Raw genomic sequence first — 20,320 nt, 5'->3', positions numbered from 1 at the left:
TTACTCTCATGAACAAGTGTTTTTCTACAATAAATTCAGTTAAAATAATGTTTTCTTTAACTTTTGGTTATTTCCTTTTTTTTTTAAACAAACTCAATTTTATTCTAAGCTCTGAAATAAAAACTGACAAAAAACAAAACAAAACAAAACAAAAAAACTGGGCTCTCTTCGAACTGGAGCAATAGGGCAACAAGTAGAGAGAGAGCCCTTGCCTTGCATGTGTTTAATACCTGGCACCCTATATGGTCCTTCTAGCACTGCCAGGAATAATTCCTGAGTGCAGAGCCAGGAGTAATCACTATGCATCACCAGGTATAACTCAAAAAACAAAACAAAACAAAACAAAATTGTACCTCAAAAAAACTATTTTTCAAAAACATTTATAGCTATTTTAGAAAATATACTTGTTTACTATATTCTTTCATATGTGTAAAAATAAGTTACCTCTATTGAATCCGGGAGAATGAAGTCTTCTGCTTGCTGTAATGAGACATGCAAGCTATGCTTACCCTGAAGACTGTCATTATCTTTCTGTAACCTCCCCAGTTCTTCCGAAACCTGTTCCCGTGACTGCATCAACACTGCCTAAAATAGAAACATACTAATAACAGCCAAAAAAGGCAAATTATATCAGCTGATATTAGAGTAAAAGAAGTCCAAACTAAATGATGAATTAGAAGGAACTTTATTACAAAATAAAATTCTGGGTGCTAGAGCAATAGTACAGTGAGTGAGGTGCTTGCCCTGTGTAAAAACCTGTGTTTAATCTCTGGCAACTCATAACCCTGAGTACTACCAAGAGTGATCCTTGAGTGCAGATCCAGGAGTAAGCCCTGAGCATGGTCAGGTGTGTCCCCAACATATACTTTAATAAAACAGGACAAAATAAAGTTCTAGAGTTTTACTAAAAGCAAGCACAGGGGCTGTAGTGAGAGCACAGTGGTAGGATATTTGCCTTGCACATGCCTGACCCAGGACAGACTCAGGTTCAATCCCGGCATACCATAGTCTCCCGAGGCTGCCAGGAGTGACTTATGAGCGCAGAGCCAGAAGTAACCTCTGAGCACTGCTGGGTGTGGCCCCAAAACAAAAAAAACAACAACAAAAACAAACAAAAAGGTAACCATGGAAGATTAATTTGCAGCTTTTGCATATACGTAAGGGAAAGACAATGAAATAAGTATCTGTGCTTATTCTCTACTCTTTTTACTAACAGCTTAAAAGTAATGACTCTTCTTCCTTCCTATACATCTTTCACTGAACTATGGAAAGACCAGTGTCTCTAGCTCAGCAGAAGTAGCTAACACAATCAAAACCTGTATAAAATGAAGCATGTACTTCAAAATTCCTTATTTCCTCATGCATGCATCAAAGAGAAAGGAGGGAAAGGGAGGCTAAATAAACAATTTATTGAAAGGTTTCATCAGCAGATTAACAAGCTGAGGACTGAATCAGTGAGCTTGAAGTTGAAGTGCAGAAAACCTAGAGACAACAGAAGTTAAAGCCTTAAAATAATCAACAGATGACAAGGAGAACTTAGGGATGAATTCAAGAGAAACAACACAAGAATCACTGGGGTCCCAGAGAGCCAGGAAAAAAACTCCCTATGAAGAAGTAATAGTCAAACATATCACTCCTGAATTTTCAGAAGTGGAGAACACATTAACCCACATCCTAAATGCCTGAAGAGTACCAGCTAAAAGAGACCCAAATAAAAAACCTCCAAGGCACATCAGAATGATGAAAACTATAGAGATAAACACTGAAGACAGCAAGAATAAAAAAGGAAATTACACACAAAGGAGCATCCTTAAGATTTATAGCAGATCTGGGGCCGGAGAGATAGCATGGAGGCAGGGCATTTGCCTTGCATGCAGAACGACAGTGGTTCGAATCCCGGCATCCCAGATGGTCCCCTGAGTTTGCCAAGAGTGATTTCTGAGTGTAGAGCCAGGAGGAACCCCTGAGCGCTTCCAGGTGTGACCCAAAACGAAAAATAGAAAGAAAAGATTCATAGCAGATTTACTAAAATAAACAGTCTGGGCCCAAAAGTAGTGGTAGAATATAGTGAAAAAAAACTCAACGAATTCAATGCCTCACCAAGAATATTTCCCCCCAGCCAGACTCTCCTTTAGATTTGATGGATCGATGCAAAACTTAACAGAAAAACAAAATCACAGGAATTTTATAGACTCGAAACCACCTTTAAGAGAACTAAAGGGGTGCTCGCTTCGGCAGCACATATACTAAAATTGGAACGATACAGAGAAGATTAGCATGGCCCCTGCGCAAGGATGACACGCAAATTCGTGAAGCGTTCCATATTTAAAAAAAAAAAAAAAAAGAGAACTAAAGGGGCTACTTTAAGATAAGACAAATCCAGGTGTAGAGGCGCGTGTGGTGGCGGCGCGCGGGACACAGGGATGCCTGGCCGGTAGGTGCGCGCGGCGCGGGCGTCATGTCCAACAACAAGGACAACTTCGATGGAGACGACTTTGATGATGTGGAGGAAGACGAGGACCTCGAAGACCTGGAGAACGTGGAGGAGGAGGGCCAGGAGAACGTGGAGATCCTCCCATCCGGCAAGCGCCCTCAGGCCAATCAGAAAAGCATCACCACGGCTTATATGACTAAGTATGAGCATGCCCGCATGTTGGGCACCCGCGCCCTGCAGACAGCGATGTGTGTGCCCCCATGATGGTGGAGCTGGAGGGCGAGACCAACCCTTTTCTCATCATCATGAAGGAGCTCAAGGCCCGCAAGATCCCCATCATCATCCGCAGCTACTTGCCCGACGGGAGGACTGGGGCGTGGACGAACTCATCATTACTGACTGATCCCTGGCCCCTGAGCACAATAAACTGCTTCCCCCCCCCCCCAAAAAAAAAGATAAGACAAATCTCACAAACACACCAAATTTCTGTAGAAAGACGGCATGAAACTTCACTGCAATAGTCTCTATCAGTGTCAATGAACTAAACATACTAAGAGACACAAAGTAGCAGGATGGATTAGAAAACTGAACCCTAATATTCTGCTACCAAATTCTGCTATGTTTAAATTATCAGAGCAAACAAAATTAAAGTCAAAGGGTGGAAGACAATTCTTCAAGCAAACCCTCTCAAAGAGCTAGATGGTCATAATAGTATCAGACAACATAGACATCAGGCTCAAAAAGGTTGAGAGAACAAGTAAAGATCAAGGGACATATATATCATAAAGAACTCACTTGAGGAACTGAATGATACTGAATGATACTCTGACCAGCTGCCCTATCCTCCCTATCCTTTCCTTTCTGGAAGTTTCTTTTCACCTCAATAATTATGCTACATGATTTATCAAAAGTAAGTTAAAGGTTTAAGTCAGAAAGTAGGTGTAAAAAATAGCATCTTTTGATACAATCTTGTCTGTTACTAATGTTTTATAGGCCTCAAGGCATATAACCATAACTATTTTGGCCAAGAAACTAAAATCATATCCAAAAAATGATAGAACAAAAAGGAACATATATAAAAGAATTTATTTAAATGTTAACTTACCATTTGTTCCTGTACATCCCTTTTTGCTTGGGAAAATCCCTGCTGTAATTCTTCAAGTAAAATTTCAGATGCTTGGGCTTTTAGGACAAGTGCAGATATCTTAAAAGAATAAAATACATTTTTCTATGTAGAAAACAGTTGCAAAACTGGTTATTTTAAGAGCAGCTCTTCTATCGCCTGACCCTTAACACTCATAATGTCACTTTATTAGTTCATTTTAACCCATTCAACACGTATTCAATGTATTCAACAGATGAATATATATGAACAAAGGTCTCTCTCTCTCTCTCTCTCTCTCTCTCTCTCTCTCTCTCTCTCTCTCTCTCTCTCTCTCTCTCTTTCTTTCTTTTTTTGTTTTTGGCTTTTGGGTCATACCCGGCTGCGCTCAGGGGTTATTCCTGGCTCTATGCTCAGAAATCGTTCCTGGCAGGCTCAGGGGACCATATGGGATGCCAGGATTCGAACCACCAACCTTCTGCATAAAAGGCAAACGCCTTACCTCCATGCTATCTCTCCGGCCCCACAAAGATCATTCTTTAAATCTCTAGACACAGATATTAATCTATGTATCAACACTGTAAACATTACACTTCAGCTTTAAAAGTGGGGCCAGAGAGAGGTGAAGAGGTAAGTTGTTTTCATGTCGATGGTGCTGGTTCAGTCCCCAGTACCAACTATGGTCCTCAAAGTGAGGCCTGAACAGAGAATAAAAGCTCAGCTAAGTGTGTCCACATCCCCTGAAAAATGAAAGATGAGACAGATAGTTTAGGGGTTAGGGATCATGCAAGGCATGCACTGATTGTTTCTGATCGAACCTGAGTCTGTCCCAGGTTGGCCGCATGCAAGGCAAGTGCATTACCACTGTGCTATCACTCTGCCCGCTATCCCTGCCCGCTACAGTGTGGTTTTGTTGCCTTCTCCCAAGCTCTGCTACAGTGGCCCTGATGATCATCTCCACCCACCATTACAGGGCTCAAGCAGAGCCATACACAGACCATAAAATTGAATTATCTGGGGGCCGGAGCAGTGGTGCAAGCAGTAAGGCATATGCCTTGCTGGCTAGCCTAGAAAAGACCGTGGTTTGATCCATATGTTTCCCCAAGCCAGGGGTGATTTCTGAGTGCATAGCCAGAAGTAACCAGAGCGTTACTGGGTGTGGTCCCAAAACCAAACCAAAAAAAAAAAAAGAAACAATTGAACTGTCTGGTTCAGTTAGCTGAGTATTTACAGCAGTGGCCCTTGGTCTCTGTACACCTCTTAGGCATCACAAATAAAGTTTAAAAATAAATAAATTTTTTATGAACCAGTTACAATCATAATATTTGTGTGAAATAAAAGTTATTTTTAGAGATTATGAGGAGGGAGAGGGAAAGGGAATGAGAGATTTAACTGAGAAAGAACATGAGATGGGAGAGAGTTAAGAGTAAATTCTATTCTAGGGATCAAAGCAATAGCACAGCAGTAGGGCTTTTGCCTTGCATACAACCCACTCAGGATGAACCTGGGCTCAATCCCAGGTGTCCCATTTGTCCCCAAGCCAGGAGTGATTTTTGAGCACATAGACTAGGAATAACCCAAGCATCACCAGGTGTGGCCCAAAAACCAAAAACCACAAAAAAAAAAAATTCTATCATAAACTGAAAGAAGGAATTACATATCTCAGGTTCAGGATGAGATGTCCAAAATACAGAATGCACTGCTATAATCTTCTAAATTTTCTACTAAAAGCAATAAACATGACTTGCAATGCAGAACTCTAGATTTCTTTGAATTAACCGTCCTTCTTTCCTTCCCTCTCTCCTTTTTTCCTCCCTCCCCTTCCCACCCTACCCTTCCTTTCCCTTCCTTTCCATCCTCCCTCCCTTGCTCCCTTTCTTCCTTCTGTTTTGGGTCACACCAGCAGATGCTTAATATTTACAAAAATCACTTCTTTTTTTTTTTTGGTTTTTGAGTAACACCCGGCAGTGCTCAGGGGTTATTCCTGGCAAGCACGAGGGACCATACAGGATGCTGGATTTGAACCAACCATCTGTCCTGGATTGGCTGCATGCAAGGTAAATGCCCTACTGCTGTGCTATCTATCTCTCCGGCCCCTACAAAAATCACTTCTGGCAGTACTTGAGGGACCATGAGATGCTGAGAATTATTTTTTATTTATTTTATTTGGTTCTGAGTTGTGGTTCCATACCTGACAGTCCTCAGGAATAAGGATGGATTCTGGGAGAACTCAAGGGGTCTCTGGTGTCAGAAATTAAACTCAGAGCCTCACACTTAGAAAGTACATACTCGGGGCCAGGCGGTGGCGCTCGAGGTAAGGTGCCTGCCTTACCTGCGCTAGCCTAGGAGACGGACCGCGGTTCGATCCCCCGGCGTCCCATATGGTCCCCCAAGCCAGGAACGACTTCTGAGCGCATAGCCAGGAGTAACCCCTGAGCATCACCGGGTGTGGCCCAAAAACCAAAAAAAAAAAAAAAAAAAAAAAAAAAAAAAAAAGAAAGTACATACTCTCGCTCTCCTTCCTGGGAGCCGGGAGTCTAGCAGGAGGAGGTTTGGCAGGCCCCCGCCATGCCGGAGGCCTGCTTGGCCAGGCCTAGGCGGGGTGCGGGACTTGGGTAACCCCAGCACCGCTCTGCCGCCTTGCTCCAGATCTCCAGGGCTTCCCCGGGCCACACGCCTGGGCAAGCCGGTGAGTTGGGTCCCTTGGTGGAGCTTGAAGGTACCCTAGGCCTTCCCCCACTATCCATGCGGCTCCTTAGGGAGGGTCTGGGTGGGGCTCTGAACTTCTGGTCTCCCAGCTTCTTGAAGGATCTCTCCTTCCTGGGTGCCGGGAGTCTAGCAGGAGGAAGTTTGGCAGGCCCCCCGCCATGCCGGAGGCCTGCTTGGCCAGGCCTAGGGGGGGTGCGGGACTTGGGTAACCCCAGCACCCCTCTGCCGCCTTGCTCCAGATCTCTAGGGCTTCCCCGGGCCACACACCTGGGCAAGCCGGTGAGTTGGGTCCCTTGGTGGAGCTTGAAGGTACCCTAGGCCTTCCCCCACTATCCATGCGGCTCCTTAGGGAGGGTCTGGGTGGGGCTCTGAACTTCTGGTCTCCCAGCTTCTTGAAGGATCTCTCCTTCCTGGGAGCCGGGAGTCTAGCAGGAGGAAGTTTGGCAGGCCCCCGCCATGCCGGAGGCCTGCTTGGCCAGGCCTAGGCGGGGTGCGGGACTTGGGTAACCCCAGCACCCCTCTGCCGCCTTGCTCCAGATCTCCAGGGCTTCCCCGGGCCACACGCCTGGGCAAGCCGGTGAGTTGGGTCCCTTGGTGGAGCCTGAAGGTACCCTAGGCCTTCCCCCACTATCCATGCGGCTCCTTAGGGAGGGTCTGGGTGGGGCTCTGAACTTCTGGTCTCCCAGCTTCTTGAAGGATCTCTCCTTCCTGGGAGCCGGGAGTCTAGCAGAGGAGTTTTGTCTGGCACTGGTAATCTCTGTCCAGTCTACATTTTCAAAATCGCACAAGAAACATTAATAGTACTCTCACAAGAAACATTAATCGTACTCTCACAAGAAACATTAATAGTACTCTCACAAGAAACATTAATAGTACTCACTATCATTGAATTATGTTTTTATGTATGCAGAATGTCCATTTTGTACTCTGCCCTTTTGCATACCCCTTCATAAGTTCATATTTCTCTTTAACTTCTTTAACTCCTATCATTACTCCTTTTTTCCCTTTCTAACTTAAGTACTGTTGAGTCCTAAGTCACAGACCAAAGTGGTGCCCTAGAGTTAACACCCACCCAACTATTTTAAAAGGCACAAAATGGACACATATCTTTTCAACATTTTATGGGTGTTTTCTTTGACGGCTATAACTTTTACTAAATACTTTCTTATACAGTGATGATCCCCCCCCATGTTTTTTATCTTCTCTTTGTGAACTGCTCAATATGGAATTTGGTGTGAAAGAATCCCTCAGTTTAATACTTATGTTTGAACCAAGTCATGGGTCTTGTTGGAAATGTTCTTATGCCCCCATATATCTGATAGCACCACGTAGCTTTATATCTTGTTTGCGTAGGCACACTAACATGGGAAAATACTATACATACCAATAAATTCTTATCTAATAGAAATGGGAACACACAAATCTTGTAGTGCAATGAGACCTTATACCCTGAACATTGACATAAAGTCCTGGCACAGGCCTCAGAAGAATGGGCATTCTCCATTTACCCCTTGATCTACAGAAGACATTTACAAAACATCCAAGGTTGTATATAACATCACCCGGAGGCATTCCTGTACCAGGGACGACCCTACAGCTGCTCTGACATCGATCTACTCAAAAGAGACATCCCTTAACACTGAGAAGACAACAAGAACAATGACCTGCTTACTGGACAGGGCTTGCTGTATTGCCCCTTTATGGTGAGGTTTGTCTATACCATCACCTGGAAGCAATCCTCTACCATGGAAGACCCTACCACTGCTCAGACATCGTCCTGCTCAAAAGAGACTTCCCTTAACACTGAGAAGACTTAACAACAACAACCTGCTTACAGGACAGGGCTTCCTGCATTCCCCTTTCATGGTGAGGTGAAATGAGAAGGCACTCCACATCATGACTTCAATGTAGGACATGCAAATTCCAGAATCTTTAATACAGAAACATGAGACCAACAACAGAGACTGTGTGATAAGTGTGTTGGCGCTACGGACAATGTCTTGGAGCGAACGATAACTTTCCTGAGGCCTAGAGCTGGTCTTATGCCAGGAAACTTCAGGGGTAGGATCTCTTTGTATTTAGGCCAAGGTTATTCTTTTCCATGCCTCTCATATTTTGGTGGGCCTATGCAAACAACAATTGCCACTCTAACACCGTTTTTACTGTGCTCCTTTGACTCTAATCCTTAAAACGCACCCACTTAAAATTTGAGGTTAACTTAAGCTAATATGCATGTACATGGAAATGTAAAAAATACTATGCCTCTAATGTTTAAGGAGTTACGTAAGTTTGATGGCTTTAGATTGCCTTGTGTGCTGTTAAGAAATATTATAATGTGCTACAATCTGGGGACTTGAGGGACAAAGTAACTGCACATGGATTCTGTTTTATTTATCTTAACGTTCTTTGGCTGAAAGTTCAAAGTTAAGATATCAGCAAGGGGACTTCTTCTGATAATTATGTTATGGGTGATTGTCCTTCCACTGTAACTTTACCTTATCCTCTTTCTTTGCATCTTTTGTTCTCATAATTCATAATAAAAATTATAAAAAAAAAAAAAAGAAAAGAAAGTACATACTCTCACAAAAGTCCCATCCTCAGTCCCCAAATCTTTTGAATTCATTTTAACATTCTTTTTGTAGGGGTGGGGGCACATCAGTGACCCTCAGGGGTTACTCCTAGCTATGTGCTCAGAAATTGCTCCCGTCTTGGGGAACCACGTGGGACACCGGGGGATCGAACCAAAGTTCATTCTGGATAAGCCACGTGCAAGGCAAATACCCTACAACTGTGCTATCACTCTAAGCCCCATCTTAACAATCTTGAAGGATATTAATGTGTAGTGACTTACACATGATCTAAACAGTTTAGATAAAGGGTCTCAAACTCAATTTACCTGAGGACCGCAGGAGGCAAAGTCAGGGTGAGGCAGGGCTGCATAAGGGATTTCACAAAAAAAAAAAAAAAGTCCTCAAACGTTAATTTTAACAGTGTTAATTATTTCTTCTGAACATGAATAGGACGTTGAGTGAAGATCATGAACAGTTCTTCTGAACATGGCATCTTTTGCCTATTCCTTGCTGCCAGAGACTTGACAGTGCTTCTTCTCACAAATCTGAACCACATTTGGCTTTAGAGAGGAAGCAGTTGAGACCTTCAGTATGGTTTGAAGATGATCATCAAGTCTAGACCTGTACTTTGACTTATTGAAGTTCAATGTGGAGAATAACTTTTCACACAAATATGTGCTCCCAAAAAGGCACATGGTGCGCTTGCGCATTCGGGAAAGCTCAGGGAAGCTGGGGGGCAATTCTCTCAAAAATTGCACATGCATGTCTGCTTTTCCACTAATCTCCCTGAACTTGGCTTTGAGATCAGAGTTGCACTGCAGGTCAATGAGCTCCATTTGAAGCACAGGAGGGGTATCTTGTACATCAAAGGAAAAGGGGTCCACAAAAATTTGGCAAGTGGCTCTGTGCTTTTTTGAAGTCTGCAAATCTTTGATCAAATTCCTTCTCTAGCTTAAAAATAACATCAACATATTTCTCACCACTGAATGGTATGCCTGCATCCACAAGTTCCTTGCATGCTAGGAAATGGCAAAGGTTTGTCTGAGAGTTGGGATTTCCATAACACAAGTTTTGTGGAGAATGCTCTCACGTTGTCATAGGCAGCACTGATAAGCTGCCCCGGGCCTTGTAACATCTTGTTTAGTACATTCAGCTTATGTGTGATGTCAACAAGAAAAGCTAAGTCCATGAGCCATTTGTGATCACTCAACTCAGAAACAGCATTCCCATCCTTCTCCATGAAGGCTTTCACTTCTCTCAATTCAAAAATTTTTTTCAGGACATTTCCCCTGCTGAGCCAATGTAGCTTGGTGAAATAGAGCACATCTTCATATTCTGAATCCATTTCTAAAAATGTACGGAACCTCCTGTGCTTTAAGCCCCTGGATCTGATTTGGTTGATGCATCACATTGTCACAGGGCAGGCATTTACTACAAAGGGCCTGCGGATGGAGAATGCAGTGAAGAGCAATGGCCTTCTCTACACCCTCCACTTCAAGTTTTTTTTTTGAACAAGTGCCACCAGTCCATTTTTCCTCCCTGTCATCGATGACGCTCCATTGGTTATTATTCCAACAAACCTCTTCCATGGCAAACCTGCATTCTCAATGGCATCACTCAGATGCCGAAATATCTCATTAGCAGTGGTCTGGCCATGCATTGGAATTATTGTGAGCAGCTCCTCTGTCAATTCAAAATTGCAATCAACACCACGGACAAAAATTGTGAGCTGCGCAGTGTCTGTTACATTTGTGCCCTCGTCAAGAGCAACTGAGTATGCATCAAAACATTTGGCTTTCTCACACAAATGATAAATGTCACTTAAATGTCAGAAATGCGCTCTACCACAGTGTTGGCAGAAAGGCTGATTTTGTTAAACTGACCTTTCTTTTCCGGACAGATAATACTTGCAGCCTGTAACATGCTTTTTTTTTTTTAACAAACTCTCCTTCTGTGAATGGTTTCTCTGTTTTAGCAATCATCTCACTAACCATGGAACTAGCTTCGACTGATGCAACATTCTCTTTGGTTGCTTTCTTGAAGAAGTCTTGTTGCCTCATTAGACATGCTTTAAGACTGGCACCCCGTTTGGCTCTCTCATTTCCTTGATATTTTGCACATTCCTCAGCATATTTAGTTGAATAATGGTGTTTCAAGTGTATTCCTTGTGCACTGCAACTTTCTCTGAGCAAATAAGACATGTGGGGATGCCCCTGTGCTCAACAAAGAAATACTGCGTCTCCCACTTTTCCTGAAATTGTCTGTGCTCGTCATCAATCTTTCTCTTCACTGCAGGCTTTGATGAAATCATGATGAAGGTATGACAAAATCTAATTCTGTAATAAACTTCTCTCCCATAGGCCTCCGATAATGCAAGGGACAGCGGGCAGGAGCAGTGGAAATGACGTCTGCGCTAGGTGCAAAGCATTCGTGATTATTCGCTTACTAAATATTTGCAATAAAAAAATCGCATTAGTAAGAAAAAAATCGCAAAAAAAAAAAAAAAAAAAAGAAAAAAGAAAAAGAAAAAAACCTCAAAAAAACCTCATTAAACATTTGCATACCCTGAACGGAACTGCTTGGGGTATGTGGATGTTTAATGCGATTTTTATTTTACCAAATAATCGCGAATACTGCGATATTTGAAGGCCGGCCGCGGGCCACAAAATGTTGTACGGAGGGCCTCAAACAGGTGGGCCGCGAGTTTGAGACCCCTGGTTTAGACATTAAAAAGTTATTGTTGGGGGCCGGGCGGTGGCGTGGAGGTAAGGTGCCTGCCTTGCCTGCGCTAGCCTAGGACGGACCGCGGTTCGATCCCCCGGCGTCCCATATGGTCCCCCAAGCCAGGAGCGACTTCTGAGAGCATAGCCAGGAGTAACCCCTGAGCCCGGGTGTGGCCCAAAAACCAAAAAAAAAAAAAAAAAAAGTTATTGTTGGGCTGGGAAGGTGGCGCTAGATGGACCACGGTTCGATCCCCCAGTGTCCCATATGGTCCCCCCAAGCCAGGGGCAATTTCTGAGCGCATAGCCAGTAGTAACCCCTGAGTGTCAAACGGGTGTGGCCCAAAAACCAAAAAAAAAAAAAAAAAAAAAAGTTATTGTCAGGGGCCAAAGTGGTGGCACAAGTGGTAGGGTGTCTGCATTGCACACGCTAACCTAGGACAGACCGCGGGGTTTGATACCCTGGCATCCCATATGGTCCCCCCAAGCCGGAGCAATTTCTGAGAGCATAGCCAGGAGTAACCCGTATGCATCACCAGGTATGGCCCCCACAAAAAAATTGTCAACCCAACTATAATGTTTGTAATCATGGTGCTTAAATAAAGGCATTATTTTAAAAAAAAGTTATTTTCAGGACCAGAGATAGAGTACAATGGATAAAGTGTTTACCTCTAATTGAATTTTAATCCCTAGCACCTCATATATTCCCCCAAGCCCCACCTGAAGTGATCCCTGAGTACAGAGCCAGGAGTAATCCCCAAACAGCTGGATATGGCCCAACAATCTATCAAATGGGCCAGAGCGATAGCACAGTGGTAGGGCATTTGCCTTACACGAAGCCAACCCAGGACAGACCTTGGTTCAAATTCCTGTATCCCTATATTATCTCCTGGGCCTGCCATGAACGATTTCTGAGCGCAGAGCCAAGAGCAACCACTGAGCGCTGCACGGTGTGACCCCACCCAAATCGATCAAACAAAATAATTGTTGTGTTCCAGAAACATGGCTAAACAGGATAAGTGCATGTTATACATGCAGGAGGTTTGATCACCTGCACTGCAAGGTCCCCCAAGGACCAGTTAAGTGACTCCTAAAACAGAGCATGAGTCACCCCTAAACATCACCAGGTATAGGCCTCAAGCCAAACAATATATAAGATTATGAAAATTATGTTTAGTAATGGCAGACCAATAATACAAATCAACCGCCCACTGAAAAAATAGAAGAAAACAAAAATATAAAGACTTAGACTTGAAGTATTGGAGATTTGAGTACAATATTCAAGACAAATTTTCCTTTTAAATCCTATGCAGGGGGCTGGAGCAATAGCACAGCAATAGGGCATCTGTTCGATTCCTGGCATCCCATTTGGTCCCCTGTGCCTGTCAGGAGTGATTTCTGAATGCAGAGCCAGGGGTAAACCCTGAATGGCGCCAGGTGTGACTATTCCTCCAAAAAAAAAAAAAAAAAAAAAATCCTGTGCAAAGGATTTTTCTTTCTGTGAAAGAAACAGATATGACACTAAGAAGAACAGTGTTTGAGAGGCAGTTGAAAATAAAAAAATCCCTAATGGACTCTTGAAAAACCTCTGGACTTTGGAGTCGAACCCCAAAGGGTCATGAAAATGATGTAAAACAACTCAAACTCACAATTTCAGATAACCTCAGTCCCTATTACTAAGATTAAAGTGGTTCAGAAATGTTAGTATTAGTAATTGCCTGCCTCTTGTGAGGAAGATGGAGCTTTATTATTTCAACAATTTTTTTACTTATCTAACTCTCAAGTAAAAGCGACCAGGTTAGGGGGGTCATTGGTGGTGGTAATGTTGTACTGGTGAAGGATGAGGATGCTCTTTTTTATAACTGAAACCCAACTACAAACATGCTTGTAATAAAAATAGTAATCAAAAATAATAAAATTGTTAAGGGGGGAATATAAGTAGCTAAAAGTGTGGTTCAAATGGTAAAGCAGATGCTTTGCATGTGCAAGGTCCTGGACTTAATCCCAGACCATAGGGTTCCCCAAACAAGATCTAGAATGGCTCTTGTAGCCCAAGTACCACTGGGAATAGCTGGCCCCTAAATAGTGGCTGTTTAGTTAACCCCGACATCAACAAAATAATTAAAATTAGGGGCCGGGAAGGTGGCGCTAGAGGTAAGGTGTCTGCCTTGCAAGCGCTAGCGTAGGACTGACCGCGGTTTAACCCCCTGGTGTCCCATATGGTATCCCCAAGCCAGGAGTGATTTCTGAGCACATAGCCAAGAGTAACCCCTGAGCATCAAATGGGTGTGGCCCCCAGTCCCCCCCCAAAATTAAAATTAAAAGCTAAAGTTAGGGGGGAATATCTGTAATTAGCCAAGATGTAAATTATTAGACATATACCTTATTTATTTACTTTTTTGGTTTTTGGGTCACACCCGGCAGTGCTCAGGGGTTACTCCTGGCTCTCTGCTCAGAAATCGCTCCTGACAGGCTCGGGGAACCATATGGGATGCTGGGACTCAAACCACAGTCCTTCAGCATGCAAGGCAAACGCCCTACCTCCATGCTATCTCTCCAGCCAATAGACATATACTTTTTTTTTTTTTTTTTGGTTTTTGGGCCTTACCCGGTGATGCTCAGGGGTTACTCCTGGCTGTCTGCTCAGAAATAGCTCCTGGCAGGCACGGGGGACCATATGGGACACCGGGATTTGAACCAACCACCTTTGGTCCTGGATCAGCTGCTTGCAAGGCAAACGCCGCTGTGCTATCTCTCCGGGCCCCATAGACATATACTTTAAAACAAATATACTTGGGGCTGGAGTGATAGCACAGTAGTAGGGTGTTTGCTATGCATGTGGACTGACCTCAGACCCTGGTTCAATTCTTTTTTTGTTTGTTTTTTTTGGGCCACACCCGGCGGTGCTCAGGGGTTACTCCTGGCTTTCTGCTCAGAAATAGCTCCTGGCAGGCACAGGGGGACCATATGGGACACTGGGATTTGAACCAACCACCTTAGGTCCTGGATCAGCTGCTTGCAAGGCAAACGGCCGCTGTACTATCTCTCCGGTCCCTGGTTCAATTCTTATCATCCTATATGGTCCCCTGAACCTGCTGGGAGCCATTTCTGAAAGCAAAGCCAGGAGTAACCCGACTGCTGCTGGGTCTGGTCCAAAAAAACAAAAACAAAAATTAAATTAAAAACAAAAACGAAACAAATATACTTGGGCTGTTAAAATATTTATGTAAATGTGTTTACTTTTATTTGAAGTTTTGAGTTTGCACTCAAGAGCCATGCTTACTGGTATGAAAGAGGCCATATGTGGTAATCGAACAGGGTTAGTTGAACACAAAAGTAAACACTTTTTACCCTGTATTATTTCTCTGTCCACTGTTCAAATATTTATTTTTGGGGCCACACTGGTGGGTTACTCCTTGTTATGTACTCAACAATCACTCCTGGGACCGAGCAATAGCACAGCAGTAGGGTGTTTGCCTTGCATGCAGCCAACCCAGACAGATTTTGTTCGATTTCCGACAACCCGTACGGTTCCCCGAGTCTGCCAGGGGCAAGTTCTGAGTGCAGAGCCAAGAGTAACCCCTGAGCACCGCCAGATCTGACCCTCCACTTAAAAAATAGCTCCTGGCAGACTTGGAGGACCATCTGGAATGCTAAGGATCGAACCCGGATTGGTCTTAATTCAGCCAGTGCAAGGTACATGCCCTACTACCGTGCTATCACTCCAGACCTCTGTTCAGATATTTAAAGAAAAAAACTGCGAATGCAAACACTGAAAAATAAATCAATGAAAATAAACTGAAAATGTCAACTTAAAATTTCATTAGGAACCTTGGGAAAACTGTGGTACTGCGAGGCTGATTTTAATCTCTGGCACTATAATATTTGGCTATACAATATGTATGAGTATCATAAGTAAAAGTATGCAACAACTAGCTAAGATTGCAACCACATATGTATGACTCTGGATAATTATCAAAATAAGGAAGAAGAGAGAAAAAAATTTTAAATCACAGTAATTTAAATTTTTTTCCAGTGGATATATTTAACAAATTATATTCACTTGATAAAATATACAAGAAGATATCTGTTGAAAACGGTCTCTGCTCTGCTGAGGCAGGCAAGAATCACCCAGCCATAACATCTCAGAGGGCAGGTCAGCAAGATAGGCTGTCTCTGCCCACGAAGGGGGAGCTTGATTCCTGTCATATGCTTTGGAACATGGGAGGCATTTTAAACAGCCTCTACCCTGCTCCCGGTTTGGCTCCAGGAGATAGTCGTGAACCACGCCAACAATAATATCTCCTGAGGGCATGTCAGCAAAGTAGGATGTCTCTGCCCAGTGTTTGATTTGGGGGCAGAAGTGTCTGTGGTTTCTTTAAAAGATGGCTAGAAATAGGGCCATACAAGAAATTCAAAACAGTTTGAAAGGGATAGGCGGGCTCTTGCCTCCAAATTCTATTCGCCAGAGCACTAGATATTTGAAGTGCACAGGACGAGAAAATCAACAGCTGATATTCCCGCCTTTTGTAGCTCCAGTTGTTTGAACCTACAGGGAGGTGATTTACTTAAAAGCAGTGGGGCACAGAATATCACATTCCTCACCAAACACTTCCCATTATATCAATACTGTTATGTTATTATGAAGTATGTAAATGTTTCACCTTTTTAATTGGAACCACTGGGTTAAAGCACCCAGAACTAAACCCCACTGATGTTCCAATCTGGATTCCCTAGCAGTCAATCCATCCACAAGACAAAATGAGAAGCTTTTTAGTTGATGAACAGTTGAGACTGGGATACTTTGAAATCTTTTTCTAATTGGAATTCTCCAGTATTTGTTATTAAGAAACTATCAGGTAGCTGGAGACTTTTAACTGATTTAAGGTCTGTAAATTCTCAGATATTTTTTGTTTTTTGTTTTTCGGCCACACCCGGCAGTGCTCAGGGGTCACTCCTGGCTGTCTGCTCAGAAACAGCTCCTGGCAGGCACGGGGGACCATATGGGACACCGGGATTCGAACCAACCACCTTTGGTCCTGGATTGGCTGCTTGCAAGGCAAACGCCGCTGTGCTATCTCTCCGGGCCCAATTCTCAGATATTTTTAATATGTAAGATGCAGAATAGCTTACCTTCACTGGTAGCCATTTCAAGAGACTGGCTTTTGATAGTAATTGACTTAAAGAGAAGTTTTTATAATATTTCTATACATTCAAAGGACAGAAAAAGATTTGCCTTTTTATTTCCTTTTCTTAATAACAGGGCCCCTATGTAGGGATCACAATGGACAGCTTTGCTTCAAGGCATGGTGAATTCGTTGATGTGGTTTTACATCCAGCTCCTAAAAAGTTTCCCCAGGTATAATTGATGCATTACATAGATGACATTTTACTGTCAGCTCAGACTCACAAGGAATTGCAATTATTTATGAATTTATCATCAGCTGCTTTCAGGGTGCTGGTTTAATTACAGCCACAGAAAAAAATCCAGACTTTGCCTTGCAGGCAGAAGGTCAGTGGTTCGAATCCCAGCATCCCATATGGTCCCCTGAGCCTGCCAGGAGCGATTTCTGAGTGTAGAGCCATGAGTGACCTCTGAGTGCTGGCGGGTGTGAACAAAAACCAAAAAAAAAAAAAAAAAAAAAAAAAAAGAGAGAGAGAAAAGAAAAGAAAAAATCCAGACTTTTGGGGCCGGGCGGTGGCGCTAAAGGTAAGGTGTCTGCCTTGCCAGCACTAGCCTAGGACGGACCGCGGTTCGATCCCCCGGTGTCCCATATGGTCCCCCAAGCCAGGAGCGACTTCTGAGCGCATAGCCAGGAGTAACCCCTGAGCGTCAAATGGGTGTGGCCCAAAAACCAAAAAAAAAAAAAAAAAAAGAAAAAATCCAGACTTTCCCTCCACTTGAATACTTGGGCTTTGTATTGGAGTATACTTTAGTGTGTCCCCAAAGATTTCTATTCATTAGAAATATCTAGGACTCTTAATGACTTTCAAAATCTCTTACATGACATAAATTAGATCCGTCCTTCCCTTGGGATTCCAAATTCAGAACTCAGCAAGTTATTACTTTAGAAGGAAATCTGGATTTAAATAGCCCTAGTATTTAACTCAAAAGGCACAACAGGAATTAGATAATTTTCATGCACTGATTACGAAAGTCCTATCTTTCCATGTTCAACTGTCTGGGCCTATAGAATGGGTTTATACACAATAAGCAACTTCGCACATATGTGCCCTACTTGGAATTGATCTCTGCTCTTATCATCAAGGCAAGGCTCAAAACAATTTTATTATTAGGTTTTGATCCTGAAATAAGTGCTGATTCTAAAAAAGGAAATAACATGTATATTACTTCAGTGAGAACCTTCAAAGAAGCACTATCTGATTTTTCAGGAGAAGTTTCCTCCTATTATCCTGTTGGAAAGGCTTGGGACTTCTTTGAGAGGATACTTTTTTTTTTATTATTATTTTTGGGTCACACCTGGCAGCGCTCAGAAGTTACTTACTCCTGGCTCTATTCTCAGAAATCGCTCCTGGCAGGCTCAGGAGACCATATGGGATGCTGGGATTCAAACCATCAGCCTTTTGCATGTAAGGTAAACACCTTACCTCCTGCTATCTCTCTGGCCCCTCATAGAGGATACATTTTGTGATCTCATCTATTATCTGCTCCTCTACCCCTGATGCACCTGTTTTACATTGATGGTTTGTCATCAGGAAAAGGCAATATTACTTGCCCTTCTCTGGTCACAACAGTGCATACTAATTACAAGTCTGCTCAACAAGTGAAACTTTTTTTTTTTTTGGTTTTTGGGTCACAGCAGCACTCAGGGGTTACTCCTGGCTCTACGCTCAGAAATCGCTCCTGGCAGGCTTGGGGAACCATATGGGATGCCGGCATTCGAACCACCATCCTTCTGCATGCAACTCAAACGCTCTACCTTCATGCTATCTCTCCAGCCCCACAACTTACTATTTTAAATTATTTATTATCTCATGTTTCAGAGCCCTACAACGTAGTAAGCAATTCAGCTTACGTAGTAGGATTGTTCCCAAGCATAATAACCACCTCTTTAAATGCTCATAACCAGCATGTTCAAGATTTGTTGCAGCAATTATAAGCCCTTCTACAAAAATGTTCTGAGCCAATGTTCTTCACTCACTCAAGAGCCTACTCTGGCATCCAAAGGACAATGGCTTTAGTGAATGAAACTGATAGTCAGGCCATGACAATATTAGTTGCCTGCAGAAGAACGTGCAGTGCCCATCTTTAGCATGTCAAATATTATATTCCATGTAAGCAAGCCAAATAGTTGATACATGTACCATTTGTGCACTCTTGAAGAAAAGAACACATGTAGCTGGGGCTAACTCGCAAGGATTACAGATTAATAAATTGTCAAATAGATATTACACATGTTGTCTTTTTCCCCAAAAATCCTACCTGCGGGCCAGAGCAGTGATGCAGGTGGTAGGGCATTTGCCTTGCACATGCTGTCCTAGGACAGACCGAAGTTCGATCCTCCAGCATCCTATATGATCCCCCAAGCCAGGGGCAATTTCTGAGTGCATAGCCAGGAGTAACCTCTGAGATTACCAGGTGTGGCCCCAAAACCAAAAAAAAAAAAAAAAAAAAAAACCGCACAAAAATCACAAAAAACAATAAAACCCCACCTTTGTGTGGTGGTACATATGTATTCCCATTTTATATGGGAAGTTCCAATTACTTCAGAATGAGCTAAAGCAGTTTGCACCTTCATGATTCAGTGCTTTTCTGCTATGAGTATCCCCAATCCATAAAGACAGACAATTAACTGGCCTCACCAGTAAAACTTTTCAAGCATTTTGTAAGAAATGGCAAATCAAACATACCACTGGCATCCCTTATAATCCGCAAACACAAGCCATAGTTGAAAGAGCTCACAGAACTTTCAAGAGTCAAGCTATTAAAACACAGAGGCATTTCACCCACGGACATTTTATTTTTAACACTATCTTTACTAAGGGAGCCGGAGAGATAAAACAGTGGTAGGGCATTTGCCTTGCAAGCAGCTGACCCAGGACCAACGGTGGTTCAAATCCTGGCATCCCATATTGTTCCGTGTGCCTGCCAGGAATGATTTCTGAGTAGAGGGCCAGGAGTAACCCCTGAGCGCCGCAGGGTATGGCTCAAAACAAACAAACAAACAAAAAACACAAAAAAACTATTATCTTCACTAAACTTCTTAAATTTAGCTGCAAAAAAATACTTTAAAGATGTTCAGGATAAAATAAGTCCAATTAATTCACCTATTTGCATAATAATGAATGGATTGCTGGTAACCTCATTTGAGAAAAAAAAATATGCCCATGTTTCTAAAAATGGCAACCCTGCCAAGAAACTTTGGGTTCCAATATACCTTGTAAGAAGCAGGGTTCTCACAAATATAAAGACTCAAGACACAAATGCATAAGAGTGTAAACCTTGGGGGCCAGAGAAGTAGCACAGAGGTAGGGCATTTGCCTTGCATGCAGAAGAACGCTGGTTCAAATCCCGGCATCCCATATGGTCCCCTGAGCCTGCCTGGACCGATTTCTGAGCGTAGAGCCAGGAATAACCCCTGAGCGTTGCCAGATGTGAAACAAAAACCAAAAAAAAAAAAAAAAAAAGAGTGTAAATCTTCCCTCAGAACCAACACAGATTATTCAAAAAATGTGGACAGAAAACAAACTATGACCTTAACAGGTAACTGGGATAATAAGATGACACCACACTATGAGGCAGAGACTATCAGGTATGGAAATG

General features: G+C 43.0%; 1 protein-coding gene, 1 non-coding gene and 1 pseudogene across 2 annotated transcripts in view; 2 read left to right on the top strand and 1 right to left on the bottom strand.

Moving 5' to 3' along the window:
- Positions 1–20,320, bottom strand: part of RABEP1 (rabaptin, RAB GTPase binding effector protein 1) — a 111,343-nt gene that overhangs the window by 16,104 nt on the left and 74,919 nt on the right. The window contains exons 12-13 of the mRNA XM_049774319.1: positions 3,540–3,638; positions 445–585 (exon numbers count right to left, since the gene is read on the bottom strand). Coding sequence (XP_049630276.1) covers positions 445–585; positions 3,540–3,638 — 240 coding nt within the window. The remainder of the gene's footprint in view (positions 1–444; positions 586–3,539; positions 3,639–20,320) is intronic.
- On the top strand, positions 2,223–2,329 carry LOC125996257 (U6 spliceosomal RNA). The gene has a single exon (XR_007491239.1). It is a non-coding gene; the product is annotated as a U6 spliceosomal RNA (small nuclear RNA).
- Positions 2,431–2,887, top strand: LOC126011985 (DNA-directed RNA polymerases I, II, and III subunit RPABC2-like; annotated as a pseudogene).

This window comes from Suncus etruscus, chromosome 1 (genome assembly GCF_024139225.1).
Source record: "Suncus etruscus isolate mSunEtr1 chromosome 1, mSunEtr1.pri.cur, whole genome shotgun sequence".
NCBI lineage: Eukaryota > Metazoa > Chordata > Mammalia > Eulipotyphla > Soricidae > Suncus > Suncus etruscus.
This window is presented reverse-complemented; position numbering and strand designations above follow the sequence as displayed.